Source organism: Paroedura picta, chromosome 8, assembly GCF_049243985.1.
Source record: "Paroedura picta isolate Pp20150507F chromosome 8, Ppicta_v3.0, whole genome shotgun sequence".
In the NCBI taxonomy this organism is placed as follows: domain Eukaryota; kingdom Metazoa; phylum Chordata; class Lepidosauria; order Squamata; family Gekkonidae; genus Paroedura; species Paroedura picta.
Genome location: NC_135376.1, coordinates 100,271,774 through 100,297,521, shown reverse-complemented (window position 1 = coordinate 100,297,521; position 25,748 = coordinate 100,271,774). Strand labels below are relative to the sequence as shown.

Here is a 25,748-nt window from a genome sequence, read left to right as displayed (position 1 = left end):
GGAGGGTCTTCAAGAGTTGGTGCAGAAGAAAAAAGGTTCCATTGTACTCACCTTCGGTAGGGAGCATTCTGACCTTTTTGCAGGACGGCATTGATCAAGGTTTGAAAGCGTTGAGGAGGCAAGTGGCAGCAATTGCTACGGTCATCCCCAAGGTTGATGGAAGGAAGTTGTTGCGGCACCCCCATACAACCCAGTTTCTGAAAGGAGCTACCTTGTTGGGACCTCCAGTAAGACACAGATTTCCGACATGGAAACTTTATCTGGTACTCAATACTCTGACAAAGAAGCCCTTTGAACCGATCGCGGATATAAGTCTAAAGTTCCTTCGGATGAAGGTTCTGTTCCTGGTGGCAGCTCAGCCGGGAGGATCGGAGAGCTGGGAGCTCTATCTTCCAATCCGAAGCTGTGCACCTTTCATAAAGAGAAAGTTACTTTCAGACTGGATCCAGCTTTTATTCCCAAAATCAATTCTACCTTTCACAGGCTCCAGGAGATTCAATTGCCTACATTCTTTCCAGACCCGAAGCATCGATTGGGGAAGCTTTATCATACCTTAGATGTGAGAAGGGCTTTGAAAGCCTTCTTGATCAGAACGGCAGAATTCAGAAAGACGGAACTGATCTTCATTTCCATCACTGCCCCAAACAAGGGTAATAGGATGTCCAAGTCTTCGATCAGTAAGTGCCTGAAGGATTGCATCGTGGAGGCTTATAGAGCTGCAGGTGTCCAGGGTGTAAACTGCACAGAGCTTTTATTCCAACCCCAGATCGATTCAGTCCCTGCCCTCTACACAGAATGCAATTTCCGTTTGGATTTTGGGCGATCTTAATTTTCCTTCTGCAGCAAGAATGATTGATCCGGAGTGACCCTACCTTTATTGTGCAATATCTGAGACTGCTTTTAATCCTGAATATATTCAGAAAATCGCATTGTTTTGAATCTGGGCTCTCCTCCATGGTAGAGGAACCGTGATTGGCTACAGGTAGTCATGTGACAAGCCTGCCTTAAAGGAGAAGCCCCTAAGTTCTCTCAACTTCTGAAGGCCTTGGAATTTTTGGGCCTTCTTCGTTCTTTAAGGGGGGGGCCCTTCAAGAGAAGAAAGGATTTTTTTCCTCCCTCCTCTGACTTCTTTGATCCTCTCCCCCCCTTCAAGAAAACAAAGAAAGAGTCTCCATTTGCCCCCCCTTCTGAGCCTCCCTAACCACGTGCAGAAGACTTTCCTGTTTCAACGGGGAGGGGGGGAAGAGGAAGACCCGAGTTCAAAGCGATCTGAATTCAACAGGATTGACAATGGAATGAAAAAAAGTAAGTGCAGACTCTGCCCTGGTTCCAGAGGGCATCGTGGCACATTCGGTGCGCAGTGCTGTGACTACGGCTGCTTCTTTGAACCATATTCCTGTGGAAGAAATTTGTAAAGCCGCCACTTGGTCGTCGCTGTTTACTTTTACAAGGCATTACAAGATCGACAGATTTAGTTCAGCTGACGCGGTGTTCGGGACAGCTGTGCTCCAGTATGTTATATCTTCGTGAGCAACTTCCCACCCTGAGGGACACTGCTCGAGGAGGTCCCAAGATGTCTTCCGCCTCTGGGGGAGAAAGACCAGTGGCCTTATCTGTGAAGGGTCCTTCTCTCCAGAGGTAAAGGAAGACATCTTCATCCCCCCCCTAGAAGTTGCAAGTTATGTGTGGTTGTCTTGTGTTGGCCTGTTAGAATGTTAGCATGTTTTTGCTGTTCTGTTCCTTTCTCTACCTTCCGTGTTTTAGGGTTTATGTATGGTTGGGCGAAGTCCTGATAGCGATGGAAGTCTCGAACTGGAGAGAGAGAGGCACGTCCACTCAGAAGGTGGGGAAAGGAAAAAAGTGAGCCTGCCTCCCTGTACTGAGGACTGAAAACACCCAAGATGTCTTCCTTTATCTCTGGGGAGAAGGACCCCTCACAAGTAAGGCCACTGGTCTTTTACTCATGGAGGTTTTTGAAATATCGAGGCTTATATCCAGGATTTAGTTGACCTAGGAATGGGTAAAAAGCCCCATGCAGACTACACCCTGGATCCACAAAGGAAAAAATCTGGAATCAGCCCAGATCTTATCAGATCTCAGAAGTTTAGTGGGGACAGCACTTGGGTGAATGGCTACCAAGGAAGTCTGGAGGAAACCAATGTAGATGACACCTCTTGCCTTGAAAATCCCATGAGGTAGAGCTTCATGGGGTTCCCATGAGTCCATTGCGACTTGATTGCACACACTTAGAAACACAGGACTTGATTCAAATTGATTCTGAACCAAAGCCAGTTAGGAAGCAGTAGGAGCCTGTCAAAAACTGTTACCCAAAATTAACCATCTCTGGTTTGCATATCTTTTCAAAACAAAATCTTGCCTATAATTCTGGCTCATCTTCTGTTTCATCCCACAATGAATGTTCTCAGAAAACGAGAAAAGGGTTGAACCAGAGACTGGAAGAGTTCACCAATCCCTAGAAAACCCCAAAGGACATCTTCAGAAGGTGAGTTCTAATGAAAGCTGGGAACACCCCAGAGTATTCAGAGACATAGAGGAGTGGCTTAGGCAAGTCAAGGTCCCATTCATCTTCCTGGGAGAACAGTATTGGTCTGCCTTTTAGGGTTGATGTAAGGGCTGAGTTTATCCACATGAATGGCTCTGAAAACTTCACAGCAAGCTGATATCAGCTGTCCATCAGAGGCCAAACAGTGACCCAAACAGAGTTTTCAGCCACTGAGAACATACTCAAAACCTGTCAAGGCACATGTGCCCTAGAATTCTACAGCAGGAATAAGCACATTCTGAGCACATTCTGAGTGCTTTTTCCTCACTGAAGGAGCACAAGTCTTCCCTCTCTCTCCTCACACTTATAAGTACAGAGCCCACCAAACCTACAACCATGGACTGCTCTCCTCTAAAATCTACTTCCACGCTTCCCAAAGGCAACTCCCCCCGCCAAAGCCTCTTAAAAGCCTGGCCTTAATTAGAAATGACAGACAAATCTCCTTAATCTAAGTCGCTTGGTGTTCTGTTTTAGAAATCTGTGGCTGAGGTTGTCTTTGATTAACCCTTCAGCTACTGGGGTTGCCTGGATGCTTTTTCTCTGGGTTGCTTCCTGAATTGATTCTCACCACCTTGGTAACCTTTAATACTGTTTTTATTCTTTCACTTGGGGCAAAGCCCATAGCACCAGGAATTAACTGGGTGCCAGGACACAGGCTTGCACTGTGTCCTTCCTGGGTACTGGCCCTCTTCCCCCTGCTTGATCTTGAGATCTGGAAAAGTGAAGTGGTTGAAGAATATCAGACTCTAATCTCAAGGGCCCACTCCCCCTTTGTGTGCAGGCAGCTGGGTCACCAACCTCCAGTTGCGGCTTGGAGATCTTATTGATTTATATTTATATCTATATCTATATTTATATTTATATACTGCCGCTCTCCAAAGTCTCGCAGTGGTTTACAGAAATTGATAAAAACAATAAAATCCCATATAAACCCATTAAAACACAATATCGTGATGGCGGATAATAACCCACTCCCCTCCCCCCATCCAGCAAAGTCTATTACTCTCTATCTGGGAGCGAAGGACATAGTTGGTTTTGGCTAGAGATCCACAGCTGACAGCACCGGGAGTCGCCCTGGCCTCAGCCATATGCCTGGCAGAAAAGCTCTGTCTTGCAGGCCCTGCGGAAAGCTGACAAATCCCGCAGGTCTCATAGCTCTTCCGGGAGCTTGTTCCACCAGTTTGGGGCCAGGGCTGAAAAAGCCCTGGCCCTGGTTGAGGCCAGGCGAATGTCCGTGGAGCCTGGGACCACCAGTAAATTCATACCTGCAGAGCGAAGAGCCCTGCGGGGGGCATTAGCAGATAAGCAGCCCCGCAGATAAGCTGGACCCAGGCCACGCATAGCCTTAAAGGTTAAAACCAGAACCTTAAACTTGATCCGGAAGCAGACTGGTAACCAGTGCAGATGGCGTAGCACCGGCTGAATATGGGCCCTCCAAGATGTTCCAGTGAGGACCTTTGCAGCCACGTTCTGTACCAGCTGCAATTTCCAGGTCAAAGCCAAGGGTAGGTCTGCATAGAGTGAGTTACAGTAGTCTAGTCTGGAAGTGACCATTGCATGGATCACTGTCGCCAAGTGTTTGGAGGGCAGGTAGGGTGCTAGTAGCTGCGCTTGGCATAGCTGAAAAAAATGCCATTCGGGCTACTTTTGTGACTTGAGCCTCCATGGAAAGGGAGGCATCAAAGGTCACACCCAAGTTCCTGGCGCAAATTTCCTATCACCTTCCAGCGCCATTTTCTTGCATTTGAGCAGCCCTCCCTGAATCCCAAATTCTTTTAAAAATAAAAAATAAACAATGTTTAAATAAAAACTGCAATATGGAAAAAATGGGGGGAAATGCTCCACCCCACGCCACAGCGCTGCCCCAGATGATATTTATTTCCCGTAAACCTAGCCCTGCCCTCAGCAAGAATAGCAAGGTTAGGAGAGGGAGTGGGACATACTGGCACAACCAGTAGGATGGGACCAAAGCTGAATTCCAGAGAGAAACTGGGCATTCTCTGTAATGAACAAAGCATGAAGATTGTATTGTTCTCTTCCAGCAAGCAGACCTGATGGGCCATGGATGAGAATTCAGCATTATAGAATCATAGAGTTGGAAGGGGCCATACAGGCCATCTAGTCCAACCCCCTGCTCAACGCAGGATTAGCCCTAAGCATCCTAAAGCATCCAAGAAAAGTGTGTATCCAACCTTTGCTTGAAGACTTCCAGTGAGGGGGCGCTCACCACCTCCTTAGGCAGCCTATTCCACTGCTGAACTACTCTGACTGTGAAAAACTTTTTCCTGATATCTAGCCTATATCGTTGTACTTAAACCCATTACTGCGTGTCCTTTCCTCTGCAGCCAGCAGAAACAGCATCCTGCCCTCCTCCAACTGACAACCCTTCAAATACTTAAAGAGGGCTATCATGTCCCCTCTCAACCTCCTTTTCTCCAGGCTGAACATTCCCAAGTCCCTCAACCTATCTTCATAGGGCTTGGTCCCTTGGCCCCAGATCATCTTCGTCGCTCTCCTCTGTACCCTTTCAATTTTATCTATGTCCTTCTTGAAGTGAGGCCTCCAGAACTGCACACAGTACTCCAGGTGTGGTCTGACCAGTGCCGTATACAATGGGAATATGACATCTTGTGATTTTGATGTGATGCCTCTGTTGATACAGCCCAAAATGGCATTTGCCTTTTTTACCGCTGCATCACACTGCCTGCTCATGTTTAGTTTACAATCCACAAGTACCCCAAGGTCTCGTTCACATACAGTGCTACCTAGAAGCGTATCCCCCATCCAGTAGGCATGCTTTTCATTTTTCTGACCCAGATGCAGAACTTTACACTTATCTTTATTTAATTGCATCTTGTTCTCATTTGCCCATTTTTCCATTGTGTTCAGATCTCGTTGAACTCTGTCTCTATCTTCCGGAGTATTTGCCAGTCCTCCCAATTTGGTGTCATCTGCAAACTTGATGAATAGTCCCTCCACCCCCTCATCTAGATAATAAATATGTTAAAAAGTACCGGGCCGAGCACCGAGCCCTGAAGTACCCCGCTACTCACCTCTCTCCAGTCTGATGAAACACCATTGGCAACAACTCTTTGAGTGCGGTTCTCTAACCAATTCCCTATCCACCTAACGATCTGAAAATCCAGATTGCAGCCCTTCAACTTATCCATCAGAACATCATGGGGAACCTTGTCAAAAGCTTTACTAAAATCCAAGTAAATGACATCAACCAAATTTCCCCAATCCAGCAAACCTGTTACTTGGTCAAAAAAGGAAACTAGGTTGGTCTGGCAGGACCTGTTGGAGACGAATCCATGCTGACTTCCTTGGATCACCAAATTGTCCTCCAGATGTTTGCAGATCGCTCCCTTTAATATCTGCTCCATTATCTTCCCCACAACAGAGGTCAGACTCACTGGTCTGTAGTTTCCCGGGTCATCCTTCCTCCCTTTTTTGAAGATCGGAATAACGTTTGCTCTTTTCCAGTCCTCCGGAACATCTCCAGTCCTTAAAGAGGTTCCGAAGATGATGGACAAGGGCTGTGCAAGTTCTCTGGAAAGTTCTTTGAGTACTCTCGGGTGCATTTCATCTTGCCCAGGGGATTTGAACTCATCCAGTGCAGCTAAATGCCTCTCGACAACCTCTCTATCCATGTTAACCTGCCACCCAGACACTATCCTTTGGCTACAGCCATCTCTAGATGTGCCTAAACACTTTGACCTGTGGGAAAAAACAGATGTAAAATAGGCACTAAGCCTTTCTGCTTTCTCTGCATCTTTCGTTTGTCCATCCGCACCCAACAGCGGGCCTATTGCCTCCTTTACTTTACGTTTGCTCCTCACGTAACTGAAAAATCTTTTCTTGTTACAGTGGGCTTCCCTGGCCAATCTTAGCTCACTCTCAGCTTTGGCCTTTCTGATGATTGATCTACAGTGCCGAGTAACCTGTAGGTACTCTTCTTTAGAGCTCTGTCCTTCCCTCCATTTCCTGAACATTTTCCTTTTCTTTCTTAGTTCCTCTTGAAGTTCTCTGTTCATCCAAGTAGGCTTCTTGGAGCTCCTGCAGTGTTTTCGTATTTCTGGAATAGTCATTGATTGAGCATGCAATAGCTCTTGTTTGAGTAGCGCCCACCCTTCACATGCTCCCTTCCCTTCCAGCATTCTCGTCCATGGTATGACACTCATCATGTCTCTGAGTTTATTAAAGTTTGCCCTACGAAAATCCAACATCCGGGTCTGGCTACAAGCTTCCTTGGCTCCCCATCTCAAAAGGAATTCTATGAGGACATGGTCACTTCCCCCTAGGGTCCCCACCTCCTTCACCTCATTCACCAACTCTTGCCTGTTGGTCAGTATTAAGTCCAGTATGGCTGAACCTCTTGTGGGTTCATCTACCATTTGATAAATGAAATTGTCAGCCAGGCAAGTCAGAAACTTGCATGACTGAGGACGCTTCGCAGAGTTTGTTTCCCAGCACACATCTGGGAAATTGAAGTCACCCATGATGACAAGGTCCTGCCGTTTGGATATTTTCTCAAGCTGCTCACAAAGTGCAGCATCCACATCCTCTCGTTGGTCAGGCGGTCGGTAGCAGACACCAACCACCACACTGTTTGTTTTCCCCTCGCTTATTTTCACCCAGATGCTTTCCACTGTAGATATGCTCTCCTTCACTAAAATTTCCTGACAGGTAAGCCCTTTCTTCACATACAGTGCCACTCCTCCACCTCTTCGATCTATTCTGTTTTTTCTGAACAGTTCATATCCATCCACCATTACATTCCAGTCATGAGAATCATTCCACCAAGTTTCTGTGATGCCTACATTAGATCATACCTTTCCATCAGGATGAGAAGTTCCAGCTCTTCCTTTTTATTGCCCATGCTTTGGGCGTTAGTATAAAGACATCTGAATCCTTTTACTTTTGGTTCCCTATGAGCTGGCCTTGCCGGTTGGGCTGCCTCCGATAGTTTTCCTTCCATACACTCCCTATGTTGATCGTCTCCTTCCCCTAGTGGCTTTAGTTTAAAGCTCTCCTGATGAATCTCCCCAGGTTCCTGCCAAACACATTCTTCCCCAGTTTCGATAAGTGCAGTCCATCAGGTGCTAGTAGGCCTTCCTCAAGAAAGCCTATCCCATGGTCCCAGAAACCAAATCTCTCCTGCCGGCACCAACTACGCAGCCAGTGATTCACCTCCATTATCTTCCTCTCCCGACGCATTCCTCTTCCCTTGACAGGCAAGATTGAAGAGAATACCACTTGTGCCCCCATTTGCTTGAGCTTCCTCCCCAGATCTTGATAGTCTTTTTTAATAGGAGCGATGGTATTCAGGGACATGTCATTCGTTCCCACATGGACCATCACAAATGGGTAGCGATCCGTAGATTTGAGGAGTTTGGGCAGCCTTTCTGAAACATTGTAACGTAATCTCCTGAATTTTCTCACCATAGAGATGAATATGTCTGTGACGCTGGCCAAGGCCCTACAAGCAAAAGGTGGTCCTCTGGAGGAAGAAGAGATATGGTCACTCCTGCTTCTAGGCACTGAATGCCTTCTGGAGGATTTGGCCAATGGTGAGCAGATGTGCCTTTTTCTGGAGCTGTCTCCCATACGCTATGAATGATGAAACATTTCTGGACCAGGGGCTATAGGTCATACACCCCTCCAGCCTTTGCTTTCATTAAAAAAAAGATATAAACATCAAGCCTTTTGTCTTTACAAAAGAGTAAAGAAAAACAAAGCAGTATCATCTCATAGAATCATAGAGTTGGAAGGGGCCATACAGGCCATCTAGTCCAACCCCCTGCTCAACGCAGGATCAGCCCTAAGTATCCTAAAGCATCCAAGAAAAGTGTGTATCCAACCTTTGCTTGGACTGCCAGTGAGGGGGAGCTCACCACCACCTTAGGCAGCCTATTCCACTGCTGACTGTGAAAATTTTTTTCCTGATATGTAGCCTATATTGTTGTACTTGTAGTTTAAACCCATTACTGCATGTCCTTTCCTCTGCAGCCAACGGAAACAGCATCCTGCCCTCCTCCAAGTGACAACCTTTCAAATAGTTAAAGAGGGTTATCATGTCCCCTATCAACCTCCTTTTCTCCAGGCTGAACATTCCCAAGTCCCTCAACCTATCTTCATGAGGCTTGGTCCCTTGACCCCAGATCATCTTCGTCACTCTCAATTTGTACCCTTTCAATTTTATCCACGTCCTTCTTGAAGTGAGGCCTCCAGAACTGCAAACAGTACTCCAGGTGTGGTCTGACCAGTGCCGTATACAATGGGACTATGACATCTTGTGATTTTGATGTGATGCCCCTGTTGATACGACCCAAAATGGCATTCGCCTTTTTTACTGCTGCATCACACTGCCTGCTCATGTTTAGTTTACAAACTAAACAGTTTACAAAGTACCCCAAGGTCTCGTTCACACACAGTGTTACCTAGAAGCGTATCCCCCATCCAGTAGGCATGCTTTTCATTTTTCTGACCCAGATGCAGAACTTTACACTTATCTTTATTAAATTGCATCTTGTTCTGATTTGTCCATTTTTCCATTGTGTTCAGATCTAGTTGAACTCTGTCTCTATCTTCTGGAGTATTTGCCAGTCCTCCTAATTTGGTGTCATCTGCAAACTTGATGAGTAGTCCTTCCATCCCCTCATCTAGATCATTAATAAATATGTTAAAAAGTACCGGACTGAGCACCGAGCCCTGAGGTACCCCGCTACTCACCTCCCTCCAGTCTGATGAAACACTGTCCTTCCCTCCATTTCCTGAACATTTCCCTTTTATTTCTTAGTCCAAGCCCCTGCTCAACGCAGGATCAGCCCAAAGCATCCAAGCATCCAAGAAAAGTGTGTATCCAACCTTTGCTTGAAGACTGCCAGTGAGCGGGAGCTCACCAAATCCTTAGGCAGCCTATTCCAATGCTGAAGTACTCTGACTGTGAATTTATTTTTCCTGATATCTAGCCTATATCGTTGTACTTGTAGTTTAAACCCATTGATGCGTGTCCTTTCCTCTGCAGCCAATGGGAACAGTATCCTGCCCTCCTCCAAATGACAACCTTTCAAATACTTAAAGACGGTTATCATGTCCCCTCTCAACCTCCTTTTCTCCAGGCTGAACATTCCCAAGTCCCTAAACCTATCTTCATAGGGCTTGATCCCTTGGCCCCAGATCATCCTCGTCGCTCTCCTCTGTACTCTTTCAATTTTATCTACGTCCTTCTTGAAGTGAGGCCTCCAGAACTGCACACAGTATTCCAGGTGTGGTCTTACCAGTGCCGTATACAATGGGACTATGACATCCTGTGATTTTGAAGTGATGCCCCTGTTGATACAGCCCAAAATGGCATTTGCCATTTTTTCCGCTGCATCACACTGCCTGCTCATGTTTAGTTTACAATCCACAAATACCCCAAGGTCTCATTCACACACAGTGTTACCTAGAAGCGTATCCCCCATCCAGTAGGCATGCTTTTCATTTTTCTGACCCAGATGCAGAACTTTACACTTATCTTTATTAAATTGCATCTTGTTCTGATTTGTCCATTTTTCCATTGTGTTCAGATCTCGTTGAACTATCTTCTGGAGTATTTGCCAGTCCTCCCAATTTGGTGTCATCTGCAAACTTGATGAGTAGTCCTTCCACCCCCTCATCTAGATCATTAATAAATATGTTAAAAAGTACCGGACCGAGCACCGAGCCCTGAGGTACCCCGCTACTCACCTCCCTCCAGTCTGATGAAACACCATTGACAACAGCTCTTTAAGTGCGGTTCTCTAACCCAGTGGTCCCCAACCTGCGGGCTGCGGCCCGGTGCCGGGCCGCGAAGGCCATGGCACCGGGCCACGGCTCCCTCTCCCCGCCCCCCCGCAGTAAAAAACTTCCCAGGCTGCAAGCTTGCGGCCCGGGAAGCTTCTTACTGCGGGAGGGCGGGGAGAGGGAATCGGGGCTGGGCCGCGCCCCTGCGGGCGCGGCCCAATGTGCGGGCACGGCTCGCGGGGCGTGGCCCGATGCAGGGGCGCGGCCCGATGTGCGGGCGCGGCTCACGGGCGCGGCCCGATGCGGGGGCGCAGCCCGATGTGCAGGCGCGGCCCGCAGGCGCGGCCCGATGCGTGGCCGCGGGCCGCGGGCCGCGGGCCGTGGGCCGCGGGCCGCGGGCTGCGCTCCAATGCCCTGCCGGTCCCCAACCTCAGAAAGGTTGGGGACCACTGCTCTAACCAATTCCCTATCCACCTAACTATCTGAAAATCCAGATTGCAGTCCTTCAATTTATCCATCAGAACATCATGGGGAACCTTATCAAAAGCTTTACTAAAATCCAAGTAAATGACATCAACCAAATTTCCACGATCCAGCAAACCTGTCACTTGGTCAAAAAAGGAAACCAGGTTGGTCTGACAGGACCTGTTGGAGACAAATCCATGCTGACTTCCTTGGATCACCAAATTGTCCTCCAGATGTCTGCAGATCGCTCCCTTTAATATCTGCTCCATTATCTTCCCCACAACAGAGGTCAGACTCACTGGTCTATAGTTTCCCGGGTCATCCTTCCTCCCTTTTTTGAAGATCGAATAACCTTTGCTCTCTTCCAGTCCTCCAGGACATCTCCAGTCCTTAAAGAGGTCCTGAAGATGATGGACAAGGGCTCTGCAAGTTCTCCAGAAAGTTCTTCGAGCACTCTTGGGTGCATTTTATCTGGCCCAGGGGATTTGAACTCATCCAGTGCAGCTAAATGCCTCTCAAAAACCTCTCTGTCCATGTCAACCTCCCACCCAGACACTATCTCTTGACTACTGCCATCTCTAGATGTGCCTAAACCCTTTGACCTGTGGGGAAAAAACAGATGTAAAATAGGCGCTGAGCCTTTCTGCTTTCTCTGCATCCTCCGTTAGAGTTTGTCCATCCGCACCCAACAGAGGGCCTATTGCCTCCTTTACTTTACATTTGGTCCTCACATAACTGAAAAATCTTTTCTTGTTGCAATGGGCTTCCCTGGCCAATCTTAGCTCACTCTCAGCTTTGGCCTTTCTGATGATTGATCTACAGTGCCTAGTAATCTGTAGGTACTCTTCTTTAGAGCTCTGTCCTTCCCTCCATTTCCTGAACATCTCCCTTTTCTTTCTTAGTTCCTCTTGAAGTTCTCTGTTCATCCAATGGGCTTCTTAGAGCTCCTGCAGTGTTTTCGTCTTTCTGGGATAGTCATTGATTGAGCATGCAATAGCTCTTGTTTGAGTAGCGCCCACCCTTCACATGCTCCCTTCCCTTCCAGCATTCTCGTCCATGGTATGACACTCATCATGTCTCTGAGTTTATTAAAGTTTGCCCTACGAAATTCCAACATCTGCATCTGGCTGCAAGCTTCCTTGCCTCCCCATCTCAAAAGTATTCTATGAGGACATGGTCACTTCCCCCTAGGGTCTCCACCTCCTTCACCTCATCCACCAACTCTAATAAAAGACATGAAAAACTCATGTTTTAGAAATGACTACATCATGTTTAGAGAAAATGGAATAAAACAATTGATGCTTGTAGGGAAAGAATCTTTAAGATTTGTGAAGCCCCAATACATTTGTGTCAAGATTTTTCAGGGGGATATTATTGTAATAATGCAAGAATTGCATTATTATGCATATAATGCAAAAAAACAATATTCAGTACATAATTATATAAAACTAAAATACATTTGAATTATTCAAATATATAACAAATACGCAGAGCTTGTACAGAGTATAATATATCAGTGAACCAGGTAAAACAACTTTGTTGGCCCCCTGTTCAACCTTTTATGTATCCTATCCCCCCTTGCCCTCCTTTTCTCCAAGCTACTCAGACCCAGCTCTCTCAGCCTCTCCTTGCAAGGCATGGATTCCAACACCTCAACCATCCCTTATATGAACATGTTCCAACTTGCCAATATCTGTCTTGAACTGCGATGGCCAGAACTGAAGAAGAAAAGTTGATTTTTATACCCTGCTTTTCACTGGCTGAAGGAGTCCCAAACCAACTTACAATTATTTTCCCTTTTTCTCCCTACAGCAGACACCTGTGGGGCTGAGCTCTGATTGGACTGCTCAGTCAGAACAGTACTATCAGAGCTGTGACTAGCCCAAGGTCACTCAGCTGGCTGCATGTGTACGAGCAAGGAATCAAATACAGTTTGCCAGATTAGAAGCTGCTGCTCTTAACCACCACACTAGGTTGGCTGTCAGGACAAAACGTTCCCAATAAAATCTAATGAAGGGGGGGGGAACTTCCCACTAAGATGGCTACCCAGAAGTGAGAGCAGTTTTAAGACTCTCCTTACAATTTCCAAAGGCTTCCCTAGCCTGAAACTGACCAATAAACAGTCACCAACCAGTGGCTCACAAAAAGCATAAAGACTTGGCAATCTGGTTTTCTCATTAGTGTGCAGAGTAATTGCCATTTGGAGGAGAAAAGCTGGAGAAAAAAGAATTGCTCAGAGTGCAGGATGCAAATTAAAGGGATATTGGCTTCAATTCAGTGACCATCAGAACCAAACTGTGTATTAAGTCTGTGGGTTTGGTAGATATAGTTCTTTGAAAAAAACAGCTCTTTATTAACTCCGACTCCAACCATAAACACCAAACAAGGAACATAGACACAATATAAACTTATATACAGTACGGCTATTCCACCAAAAAACCTGACTGGTTCTTATCACAGGAAACTGATTTATCCATAAGTTCTTTTAGTAAGAGTCAATGATTGATTAAAAAAAACAACAGCAATGCGTTCCTAGAATCATTAAAAAAAACCTGGACTCCAAACTGAACCCCCTTTGTTGTTGTTGTTAGGTGCGAAATCGTGTCCGACCCATCGCGACCCCATGGAGAATGATCCTCCAGGCCTTCCTGTCTTCTACCATTCCCCGGAGTCCATTTAAGTTTGCACCTACTGCTTCAGTGACTCCATCCAGCCACCTCATTCTCTGTCATCCCCTTTTTCTTTTGCCCTCGATCGCTCCCAGCATTAGGCTCTTCTCCAGGGAGTCCTTCCTTCTCATGAGGTGGCCAAAGTATTTGAGTTTCATCTTCAGGATCTGGCCTTCTAAAGCGCAGTCTGGGCTGATCTCCTCTAGGACTGACCGGTTTGTTTGCCTTGCAGTCCAAGGGACTCACAAGAGTCTTCTCCAGCACCAGAGTTCAAAAGCCTCAATTCTTTGACACTCGGCCTTCTTTATGGTCCAACTTTCGCAGCCATACATTGCAACTGGAAATACCATAACCTTGACTAAACGCACTTTTGTTGGCAGGGTGATGTCTCTGCTTTTTAGGATGCTGTCTAGATTTGCCATAGCTTTCCTCCCCAGGAGCAAGCGTCTTTTAATTTCTTTGCTGCAGTCCCCATCTGCAGTGATCTTGGAGTCCAGGAAAATAAATTTTGTCACTATCTCCATTTCTTCCCCATCTATTTGCCAGGAATTGAGAGGGCCGGATGCCATGATCTTTGTTTTCTTGATGTTGAGTTTCAAGCCAACTTTTGCACTCTCCTCCTTCACCCACATCAACAGGCTCTTTAGTTCCTCTTCACTTTCTGCCATTAGAGTGGCATCATCTGCATATCTGAGGTTGTTGATATTTCTCCCTGCAATCTTGATCCCAATTTGTGACTCCTCTAATCCCGCCTTTCTCATGATGTGATAGAAGTTAAATAGGCAAGGTGACAGTATACAGCCTTGCCGCACTCCTTTCTCAATTTTGAACCAATCAGTGATTCCATGTTCAGTTCTCACTGTTGCTTCTTGACCTGCATATAAATTTCTCAAGAGACAAATAAGATGCTCTGGTATTCCCATCTCTTTAAGGACTTGCCACAATTTGTTGTGCTCCACACAATCAAAGGCTTTAGCATAGTCAATGAAGCAGAAGTAGATGTTCTTCTGGAACTCCCTAGCTTTCTCCATGATCTAGCATATGTTGGTAATTTGATCTCTAGTTCCTCTGCCTCTTCGAAATCCTGCCTGTACATCTGGAAGTTCTCGGTCCACATATTGCTGGAGCCTAGTTTGTAGGATTTTGAGCATAATTTTGCTAGCATGAGAAATTAGTGCAATGGTGCAGTAGTTTGAACATTTTTTGGCATTGCCCTTCTTTGGGATTGAAATGTAAACTGACCTTTTCTAATCCTGTGGCCATTGTTGAGTTTTCCAGATTTGCTGGCATATTGAGTGTAACACTTTTACTGCATCGTCCTTTAAGATTTTGAATAGTTCAACTGGAATGCTGTCACCACCACTAGCTTTATTGTTGCTCAGACTTCCTAAGGCCCATTTGACTTCACATTCCAGGATGTCTGGCTCCAGGTCAGTAGCTACCCCATTGTGGTCATCAGGGATGTTAAGCTCGCTCTTGTACAGTTCTTCTGTATAATTTTGCCACCTTTGTTTAATCTCTTCTGCTTCTGTGAGGTCCCTAACATTTTGGTCCCTTATCATACCCATCTTTGCATGAAACGTTCTCTTCATATCTCCAATTGAACCCCCTTATTAGCACCATTGAGCCCACATACAGAACACCGCACATGCGGAAAGGGCCTCTGTCTTGATCTTTACAACATTTTCTTTTGGAGAAGAAGAGTTTGTTTTTATATGTCAGAACAGCTTTCTCAGTTCTGTGGCGAGCCCAGGATCACTCAACTGGTTGCATGTGGAGGAGGAGCAGGGAATCAAACCCGGCTCACCAGATAAGAAGTATACATTCCTAACCACTACAGCAAGCTGGCCCTCTTGTTGTTGCTTGTTGTTCCTTTGGAGTTAAACAAGGTAAAGGTATCCCCTGTGCAAGCACCGAGCATGTCTGACCCTTGGGGTGACGCCCTCTAGCGTTTTCATGGCAGATTCAATACGAGGTGGTTTGCCAGTGCCTTCCCCAGTCATTACCATTTACCCCCAGCAAGCTGGGTACTCATTTTACTGACCTTGGAAGGATGGAAGGCTGAGTCAACACTGAGCCGGCTGCTGGGATCGAACTCCCAGCCTCCCGGGCAGAGCTTTCAGACAACATTTCCGCTGCCTTACCACTCTGTGCCACAAGAGGCTCTCCTCTGGAGTTATATACTATCTAAAAAACATTTTGTACCAATTTTGTCTTCAAATTAGTAATATTTTCTTGAGTGACTTACCTCATGAACATTGTTTGTTAATAAAACCATTATTAGAGAAGGAAATCACCCGGTGTCTATGGATACAGCTGTTTCCCTTGGCAGATCTCAGCAGAATAGTCAAGAGCCACAACAGGACTTGCCTCCCTTGATTCCGCCTTCCCCCAAAACTGGGTGATCTAATGGTGCCTCTCTTTCAGAGTCATCCATCACCATGATTTGCCCATGGTCTGTGCTACTGTCAGCAGAAGGAACTCTGTCTTTCAGAGACCCTGTGTCCCAGACAGACATTGCCCCTTTTAGAGCCCCTGAGATGCTTTCTGGAGGCAGTAAAAGCAAGCATGATGGACTAAGAAAGGTAAGGATTTGTTTTTCCTCTCTCCCATCCAAATTGTGAATGAATAGTTCATTCCTCTGCATTGATAGAGGGTCTGTAGCTCAATGAAAAAACTCCTGCTGTGCTTGCAGAAGTTCCTAGGTTCCATCCCCAGCAATACTGCCAGTTGAAAAGGACCAGGCAGCAGGTGATATGAAAGATTTCTTTCTGAGATTCTGGAGAGCTGCTCTCAGTCTGAGTAGAGAGCATGGGTCTTGATGGATGAATGCTCTGGCTCAATGTAAAGCAGTTTCCTGTGTTCACGTATGACCAGGATGGTGAAGCTGGCTGAACTGCTGAATTTCCAGGAAGGTCTGCCTGGAAGGGGGCTGTTGTTGAGCATCAGATTGCTATGTAGAAGGTTCTAAGTTCAATCCTCACCATCTCCTATTGGAAGGGTCAGGGTGAATGTAACGCTAAAGCATTCTGCTTGGGACCTTGATGAGGCACTGCCTTTCCTTGGCATCGTGGTCCCAGTCCATATCAGGCTTCCCCATAGCTACTTGTGAAGATCAAATTATTGGTTTGGAGATCCAGCCATGGGATTCCTGTGCTAAAATGAAATGTCAGTCCTGGATTGAGTCTGCACGGGGCTTTTTATCCACTCCCAGTCCAACTAAATCCCTCCCGTCGATACTGAATTCAATTTTCATTTTGATTTTAGGCGCTTTAGATTTTCCCTCTGCAACATGCATGATTGATCTGTGGTGACTCTACCTTTCCCCTGGGTTATCCAGGAGTGGATATAAGCTGCGATATTTGAAAAACCGCAACCAATATAAGTATAGATTTCTCAGTTCAAAGACTTCCTGGTTCTGTGTTGCAGGGCTTCCCTCCCTGTTTTAAAGTGACTGCAGTCCGGAATGATAGATTCAAGTGGGAAGCCGTGTTGATCTGAAGTAGCACAACAAAACTAGAGTTCAATAGCACCTTTAAGACCAACAAAGATTTATTCAAGGTGTGAGCTTTCGCCCACACTTCTCTCAGCAAAGATTTGCCTCATTCTCTGAGAGGCTGCTGCTGGCTCGGGAGTCAAAAGAGAAAAATAAAGCACCAATGCTGGCTGAACTTTACCTGACACCCCCCCCCCCTTGGCAGTTCAGGAAAGGTAGTTCAGCTTTATGACGACTGCTTCCTCCCCCTCCCCCCTCCTCCCCCTCCCTCTGAGCTTCCCCAATCAAATGCAGAAGGCTTTCAGTTTTAATTTGGGGGGGGGGGGGGAGAAAGACCCAGGTTCAAATCAAATACAGCAGGATCCACAGCAGGGGAAAATCAGCCCTGGCTTAAAGTCTCACCTCCAACTAAGATTGGAGCTGACACACACTCTGATCAGAGTTGGAGTGAATCTAGAGGCTGTTAAAGAGCAACTTAAACATTTGACAGTGTCATGTTCTGCAGCAAAGTTAAAGAAATAATCAAACAGAACTTTAGGCAAAAGATTCTATAGCTTATTTCAGGAAAATAGCGTACAGGAACACAGCGGAAAAAGATATCAAAGATCAAATGATGTCTTATAGGGAGAAATCTCTCCTCCCCCACCTTCAGTAATATACTATGCAGTTTGCACAGGACAAGTCTTATGTTCAAAGACAAATGTAGGCCACAACTAACAGCTCTAGGCCCGCAGACGCAGTCTAAACATCCTGGGGCTATGTGGGGCTGCGAGGCCATCTGGCTCTGAGCCTGGGAAAGCACCGGGGGGGGGGGGGGGGGGAGGGAAGGGAAGAACTCAGAAGCATGAGAAGGACACAGGAACACTCTCTCCACAGAGACTCTTGAGACTTTGGTCAAGCATACCTTGTAAGAATCATGGAAGGATCACTGACAGATAGTCAGGAGGAACTTTGCAAAAGCTCCAGAGCACTCTTCCCTATAAAAATGTTGATTTAATATTTTCCCTCGTTACAGATGCTGATATACTCCTTAGGAATGACACTCTACTGGTCAGCAGACTATCACGTTCCTCCCAGCCAGGCAAGTGAAATCAGGGAGTGAATCCAGAACCTCAGAAGACTACAGGGCTAATACCAGGGCCATTCTGCACATCGAAAAAAATAGCGTTGCACCAGAGCAATGGCGTGACGTTATAAAAAATCACGCCTCCAGCCATTCCTCACCTCCTGGCTCTTTCACTTTCCTCTGCTGCCTTCTAATGCTTCTTCGCACTCTGCATGCCTGCTTGAAATGGCGGAGGAGAGGAATGCGCTATACAATTCCTTTGCGTGTCTATCAAGCCAGACAGCCAATCACCTTTCTCCCTGTTTTAAAGGGACCACGATGTAAGCTAATTTTTTTAAAGTAAAACTTCTCCGTTGCTATGCCTGTGCATCTAATCACAGATGCAAAATGCTTAGTTTACTGCCACCCTTTTTGGAATTATGAGCCTTGAAGCTTTTAAAAAAGTAAATTTGTTCCCAAATTTTTTTGGGGGGATGGTTAGAGAGGCATGCTTTGTGTGGCAACTGGTGGGGGGAAAACTTTGTTTGCTCTGCCTGGAGGATTTAATATGTATTCATTGCTCCAGGCAGTTTGCTTCACACACACACAAAAAGCCCTGTCCCCGGGAGAAGGGAGAGGGAGGCAGGTGCGAGGGCGGGCACTGGAGGCGAAGATAGTGCTCCTTCTGTTCCACACTTTTCCTTAGCGTATGTTTGCTGGTTGCTCTCCTCTTGCTTGTGCTACATGGCTGGGGGAATCCACTTTTGTGGATTGCCCAACGAGCGCTTTAAAATGGAGGATGTAGCTGCCGGTTTGCTACTGGGACACTGGATGCTGACAGTGTTGTGTAAAACACCAAAAATATGGCATCACCAAAAGGTCTGCCTTTCACTATATTTCCGGGTGTGGAATGGCCCCCACAATAGTTCTGTCAGGGCATTTCTGCACATTGAAAAAAATAGTGTTACGCCAGTGAAATACCGTAGCGCTAAAAATTATCGCGCCTCTAGCCATTCCTCACCTTCTTGCTCTCTCGCTTCCATCTGCTGCCTTCTTGTGATTCTTGCACTCTGCAAGTGCTGCTTGAAATGGCAGAAGAGAGCAACACACTTTACATACGACTCCCGCGATGCCCCCTAATTTTTAAAGTAAAAGTTCTCAATTGAAATGCCTATGCATCCAATCATTGATGAATAGTGCTTTTTATAATTATAATTATAATTATTAGATTTGTTACTCACCTCTCCTCGGAGGCTCGAGGCGAGTTACAGCACATAAAACTCCAGTAAAACCATACAATAAAATCCATAATGCCACCCCTTATGGAATCACGAGTCCGGAATCTTTAAAAAAAATTAATCTTATTCCTGATTTGGTTTTCTGAGTGGACAAAAATGAAAGCTTTTGAAGAAGAAGAGTTGGTTCTTATATGCCGCTTTTTTCTACCAAAGGAGTCTCAAAGTGGCTTATAGTCACCTTCCCTTTCCTCTCCCCACACCAGACACCCTGCGAGGTGGGTGAGGCTGAGAGAGCTTTGGCCGCAGGGCCAAATGAGGAATTTTCTGTCCCTTCCAGGCCTCCAAAAGATGAGGGAGAGCGCAGAATCAAACCTGGCTCACCAGATTAGAAGTCTGCACTCCTAACCACTACATCAAACTGGCTCTCTGAAATGCCTAGAACAATATTTGAGTCCACAGGTACCAAGTGAAAACTCACTTGGTCAGAGGCCTATTTGGGGATGTCCATTGCCCTTTAAGAGCCTCTTGTGGTACAGAGTGGTAAGGCAGCCGTCTGAAAGCTTTGCCCATGAGGCTGGGAGTTCAATCCCAGCAGCCGGCTCAAGATTGACTCAGCCTTCCATCCTTCCGAGGTCGGTAAAATGAGTACCCAGCTTGCTGGGGGGTAAACAGTAATGACTGGGGAAGGCACTGGCAAACCACCCCGTATTGAGTCTGCCATGAAAATGCTAGAGGGCGTCACCCCAAGGGTCAGACATGACTCGGTGCTTGCACAGGGGATACCTTGACCTTTACCTTTATTGCCCTTCTCTTGGTGTTATGGTTAAGAGCAGTGGCCTCTAATGTGGTGAGCCGGATTTGATTCCCCGCTCCTCCACCCCATGCAGCCAGCTGGGTGACCTTGGACTCACCACAACACTGATTAAGCTGTTCTGACCAAGCAGTAATCTCAGGGCTCTTTCAGCCTCACCCACCTCATAGGGTGTCTGCTGTGGGGAGAGGAAAGGGAAAGTGATTGTAAGCCAATTTGAGATGCCTTCGGGTAGGGAAAAGCGGCATCTAAGAATCAAGTATTCTTCTTCCTTCCACCAGATGTCATCTATAATATTGTGGGCTCATTTCTTGAAGAAGGCAACTCCACAAATCCGGCTGCAGCAAGCAAAGATTTCAAAAGAACTCTTTATTTCCATGTCATTCCAACCATTCCCAGCAAGAGTTAACCCCCAGAAATTCCACTTATTTTAAGGGCCTTTTCGCACGGGGATCTTTGTTGCAAATTGTTTGCGGGATGAAAAATCGCCTTTTAAAATAGTGGAATTCGTCGTTATGCATACCTGCCTTTGTAGTGGAATCAGTTGCGTTTTTTAGTGTTTCCCACAGGCTTCCGGTCTCGGCAGAAATCGCTAGAAAGGAAGCGCTATTGCCAAGCTCGTCCCGCCCCTGGCCGTCAAGCAGCCAATGGGCAGCCGTTAGCATGCTCCCAAACAGCCCCTTTCCCTTTAAGAAAGGTTTTTTAAAAAAAAAAACAGACCCATAGCAACGAATCTAGGTAGATTCGTTGCAACGGAGAGACCCATCCAGCTGCCTAATGTGAGCTGTCGTTTGATTGTATGATCGTTGGCACGCTGCCTCGAGTGATAAAAAAAAAATACCCCCCCCCTCACGGGCCCGATTTTCGGCTGAATTAATGTGTAAAAAATAAAGGGACTTTATTTCAGCAAACGGGCTTTTATGTGGTTTGTGCTTAGTGACTAAAGGTGAAGGACTGAAGCCAGGGAAGCCTCTAAACAGAAAGAGGCTCGCTGGTGCGTTTATCCCCGCTCGCTCGGAGAAAAAAAAATGGCGATCGCTTCGCCGGAAGTTTGGAGGATAGGCTCAGGAGGAGGGACTTTGAAGAACCCGCAACAATGGTAACGCACAGGTCTTTAGCGCTAGTGTTGCAGATTGGTTGCAGGAGTGTATCGCTATCCGGAGGGTGAATCCACTTTTCTGGATTCCCCTAAAAGCGCTACAACGAAGCGCTTTTTGCTGATTGGTTTCAGGAGTGTTGCAGATTGTCTGCGACGTCGTGCGTTAAGGCAAATTAGTAGCGTTTTCAATTAGCAACCATTGTGCTATTTTGAAGCCGTGTGAAATGGCCCCAAGTTTTGCTGGAGGACAGCTGAGCCACCCTTCCCCATTCAAAAGTGATTGTTCAATGAGGAAGGACCTTTGGCCAAACAACTGAATGCAGCCCATAAATATCAAAAGGGTTTCTAAGTTTTGAGGTCTCCACTGCTACTCAGAGCCCGGAACAAGCCAGTTGATACTGAAGTCTGCAAAGAACTATGCTGTCAGCACCAAGGAACTGCGTGATCCCAGGAAAAAGCCCCAAAATAAAGAGTTATTATTTGGTATATTTGTTTGCGGAACATAACTGAAACTTTACTTTTTATTCAGTTTTAGTATCACTATTTCTATCAGAATTAATCAGTATATTCCAGGGGAAACAACAATAATTGCAGTTTTGTCTGGAGGGGGAACTGCAAATAAAGCTTGAGCTTTTGGATCAAACTAGAACTGTGAGATTTGATGGCAGCCCTAGTTCATTTCTGTAGAAGGGAAGGCATGTGCTACAAACTCTCAGCTATAAGAAACCAGAGTGGTCTGTATGATACTCCTCTGGACTCGGATCTGCTTCTGAAGCTCAGCACAGCTACCCTGGAGTTTTACTGGGGTTGGATTTTATCCTGTCTATTCAGCCTCTTCAGCTAAGTGATCCATTGCACAACCTGCTGCTCACACTTTGCGAGGAAGCCGCTTATAAGAGACCGTCCCCAGCATCTATCCTGAAAGCCTGCAGAGCGCACCAGCAGCACTTGCGGGTGCCAGGCCCAGCCCAGGTCTTCATCCGGAGGCTGGTCCAGTTTGCACGAGGGACCATCAACGAGGTGGGCATCTCATATGTGTTTCTACTGTTTTGAGCCTGACTCCTGTTGATTTATATGGACCTGGCAGCCTGCACAGTTCAGGCTAGCCTGGTCTTCTCAGATCTTGGAAGCTAGCCTAGTTTAACAATCAGAATACGTTTATTGGCATATATAAAAGGGGAAGATATTTAAATCTGTTGACAGATATGCTTTTTTTAAAAGGGTAAGGTAAAGGTAAAGGTATCCCCTGTGCAAGCACCGAGTCATGTCTGACCCTTGGGGTGACGCCCTCTAGCGTTTTCATGGCAGACTCAATACGGGGTGGTTTGCCAGTGCCTTCCCCAGTCATTACCGTTTACCCCCAGCAAGCTGGGTACTCATTTTACCGACCTCGGAAGGATGGAAGGCTGAGTCAACCTTGAGCCGGCTGCTGGGATTGAACCCCCAACCTCATGGGCAAAGCTTTCAGGCGGCTGCCTTACCACTCTGCGCCACAAGAGGCTCTTTTTTAAAGGGTATGTGTCCATAATTTGGAGGCACACTGGGATAGTCGTATGATATAGGGATGTCCCAAAATCGAGGTGAGCATACACTGATAGTAATAGACGCCCAATAGTTGGGCATTGACATCTTCCAATCTCTGCATTATTTGCTTTGCAGTAACCGCTTCCTCTTGAACAATCAGTTATGGAATATTCAGACCTATCATCTGCAATTTGTAAATGGCTTTGTTAAACCAGTTGAGTGAATAATGATCTCCCAAGAGGTTAATTAGTAAGCAGTTTGGCTGGGTGTGGAAATGGATCTCTCTGGTTTCTAATGTTTGTTGGCCAAGATCTGCAGCTAGAGTATCGTTTGCCACAGAATTTGGAACTGCTAATAATTGCCTAAGCAGGGAAAAGTGTATATATTTTCTAGGTCATTATTAAATGCCTCTATCCGAAGTGGAACTCCAAAAAGAATCTGTGGGATTATTTTTTACAATGTATACTTTAAGGGTTGCTAAAAGATTTTAAAACTTTACTAAATGAGCCAGAAGGCCTTTAGCGGCTTTAATAACTTTTCTTCTATGACTTGCCCAGTTATTGTTGTAACTAGAATTTATCCCAATTTATTTGAATTTATTTACTTGTTCTATTTGTTTACTTCTATTTATTTACTTCTATTTATTTACTTGTTCCATTTACCAGCCAATTAAACTTGTAGTGAGTTTTAGCAAAACCCATGATCTTTGTTTTATCATAATTTATTTTAGTTGGTTTTTGTTATAGTAATCAGTAAATGATTGGAGGTAACCAATTAGACTTCTTGAGTTCTAGATAGGATTACTTTGTCATCTGCAAAAAGTAGAAGTGGAGGTTAAAGGAAGATGGCCATTTACTTCCTCAAAGGAAGCTGGTAGATCACTTAGAAAAAGGTTAAATAAATGGGAGGCCAGGATGCACCCTTGTTTTACTCCTTTATTTATTGGGATTTTAGATGTTAAATTCCCTTGCGCAGTATATCTATTTTGGTAAGAGTTGTTAAGGTGGAACTGTTTTATCTTTAACCCGCTCTGCGGATTAAATAATTTGTTAAGGCCCATGGCGGCGGGCCCTGTCCATGATGAGGAAGGGTGCCCATAGGCCCCTTCCTCTGGACTGACACTCGGAGGGCCAAATCGGCAGGCGCAAAGCGCCTGCCAGTTGGCCCCTCCGAGTGTCAGTCCGCCACCAAGGGACCAATCACGAGCCGTATTATGGCTTTTAGCACCAAAGATCCAAAATTAATTCATTTTGTTATTTTAATCAAGCCATGGTTGGATATTGAGTAGAGGGAAGAAATGCACACACACCCTGAGCCCCCCCCCCCCAAAAAAAAACCCACCTACCATCCCCTGCCACACTCTCTGAAACTTCTTCCAGTCACACAGAGAACCCCTTTGGAGTCCCAGAGCACTCCCTACGTATAAAACTGTACAACAGCCCACTCTGCAGGGTGGCTTTTAGCATCAAAGATCCAAAATTAACCTGATTATTTTAATTAAACCATAATACGTTTGAAATTAACAAGGATAAAAAACTTTGGGCAATGTCCAAGAACCAAATTGGGACATCATGATTGCTTTTCACCCTATGTGCTTCTGCAGGGAGACTCTTCTTGTAAATCCTTACAAGAGCCCACCCTGCAGGATTGGTTTTTTAGCATCAAAGATCCAAAATTAATCTTATTATTTTAATTAAACCATAACTTAAGCTACAACACTCCACCAACCAGCCCCCGTGGCACACTCTTTGAGACTTCTTCCAGCCACACAGAGAACCCCCTTTGGAGACCCAGAGCACTCCCTATGTGTAAAACTGTACAGCAGGCAGCACTGTTGTGGGATGTTTTTGTTTTGTTTTTTAGCATCAAAGATCCAAAATTAATCTGCTTATTTTATGCAGGCTATGATACTTTTGAAATTAACAAGGATAAAAACTTTGAGCAATGTCCAAGTACCAACTATGGGACATCATGATTGCTTTTTCGCCCTATGTGCTTCTGCAGGGGAGACTCTTCTTGTAAATCTTTACAAGAGCCTGCCCTGCAGGGTTGGTTTTTAGCATCAAAGATCCAAAATTAATCTGCCTATTTTTTAAGCAGGCTATGATACTTTGAAATTAACAAGGATAAAAAATACAGCCAACGCTTAAGCACCATCCACGGGGCATTCTGATCGGCTTTTCTTTTTTCTCCCATGTGCTTGTGCTAGGAGACTCTGCTTGTAAAATCCTTACATGTGCCCACCCCGCAGGGGTGGTTTTTCAGTATCAAAGATCCAAAATTAATCTACTTATTTTAATTAAACTATAACTCAAGATACAACAAGACATAATTCCAACCCCTTCCATTTCAGGGGGAGGGGCCAACCTGACCACGTGGGCAGGGCCTTAGACCCGCCTCCTCTGCGCTCTCATTGGTCAGAAAATATTGCACGCTCATTGGCTGGGGCACCTGTCATGACGGAAGAATGGTATACCCTCAGTACTACTAACTCCCTCCAAGGCAGCATATTCCATCTATGAAAAGCCCTCACCTTCAGAAAATGCTTTCTAATATTTAAGTGGAACCTCCTTTCCCATGGTCTCCCATCCAGATATCAAACAGGGCTGATCCTGCTTAGCTTTAAAAACAGGACTGGGCTAGCCTAGGCTATGTAGGTGCGGGCAGATATGTAATCTAAATCTAAATAAATAATTAAATAAAAGACCTTTGGAGAGCCAGCTTGGTGTAGTGGTTATGAACAGGGACCTCTAACCTGGAGAGCTGGGTTTGATTCCCTACTCGTCCTCCACATGCAGCCAGCTTGGTAACCTTGGACTAGTCACAATTCTGTTAGAGCTGTTCTCTTCACAGAGCCTCACCTACCTCACAGTGTTTTCTTGTGAGGAAAAGAAGGCAATTGTAAGCCGCTTTGAGACTCCTTCGGATAGTGAAAAGTGGGATATAAAAACCAACTCTCTTCTAAATGCTGGTTAGGTAGGTCTAGCTCAGAGTGGAAGGATCAAGGTCATGGGAGAAGACTCAGGTGGAATCTTTGTTGGGCCCATGGTAGCTCTAGGCAGCCCTTT

General features: G+C 45.8%; 1 protein-coding gene across 10 annotated transcripts in view; it reads left to right on the top strand.

The window, feature by feature from the left end:
* FRMPD2 (FERM and PDZ domain containing 2) overlaps nt 1–25,748 on the top strand; it is a 229,230-nt gene that overhangs the window by 16,597 nt on the left and 186,885 nt on the right. For 7 of the 10 annotated variants that reach the window (XR_013233792.1, XR_013233793.1, XM_077350964.1 and 4 more), the window contains 5 exons: nt 2,427–2,503; nt 8,014–8,136; nt 15,895–16,052; nt 17,979–18,044; nt 21,988–22,176. Coding sequence is in view for 8 of the 10 variants with exons in the window: in XM_077350964.1 (XP_077207079.1) it covers nt 8,016–8,136; nt 15,895–16,052; nt 17,979–18,044; nt 21,988–22,176 (534 nt within the window). In the remaining 2 variants the exon portion in view is untranslated. The remainder of the gene's footprint in view (nt 1–2,426; nt 2,504–8,013; nt 8,137–15,894; nt 16,053–17,978; nt 18,045–21,987; nt 22,177–25,748) is intronic. The other 3 variants (XM_077350968.1, XM_077350967.1, XM_077350963.1) reach the window with 2 other exon arrangements.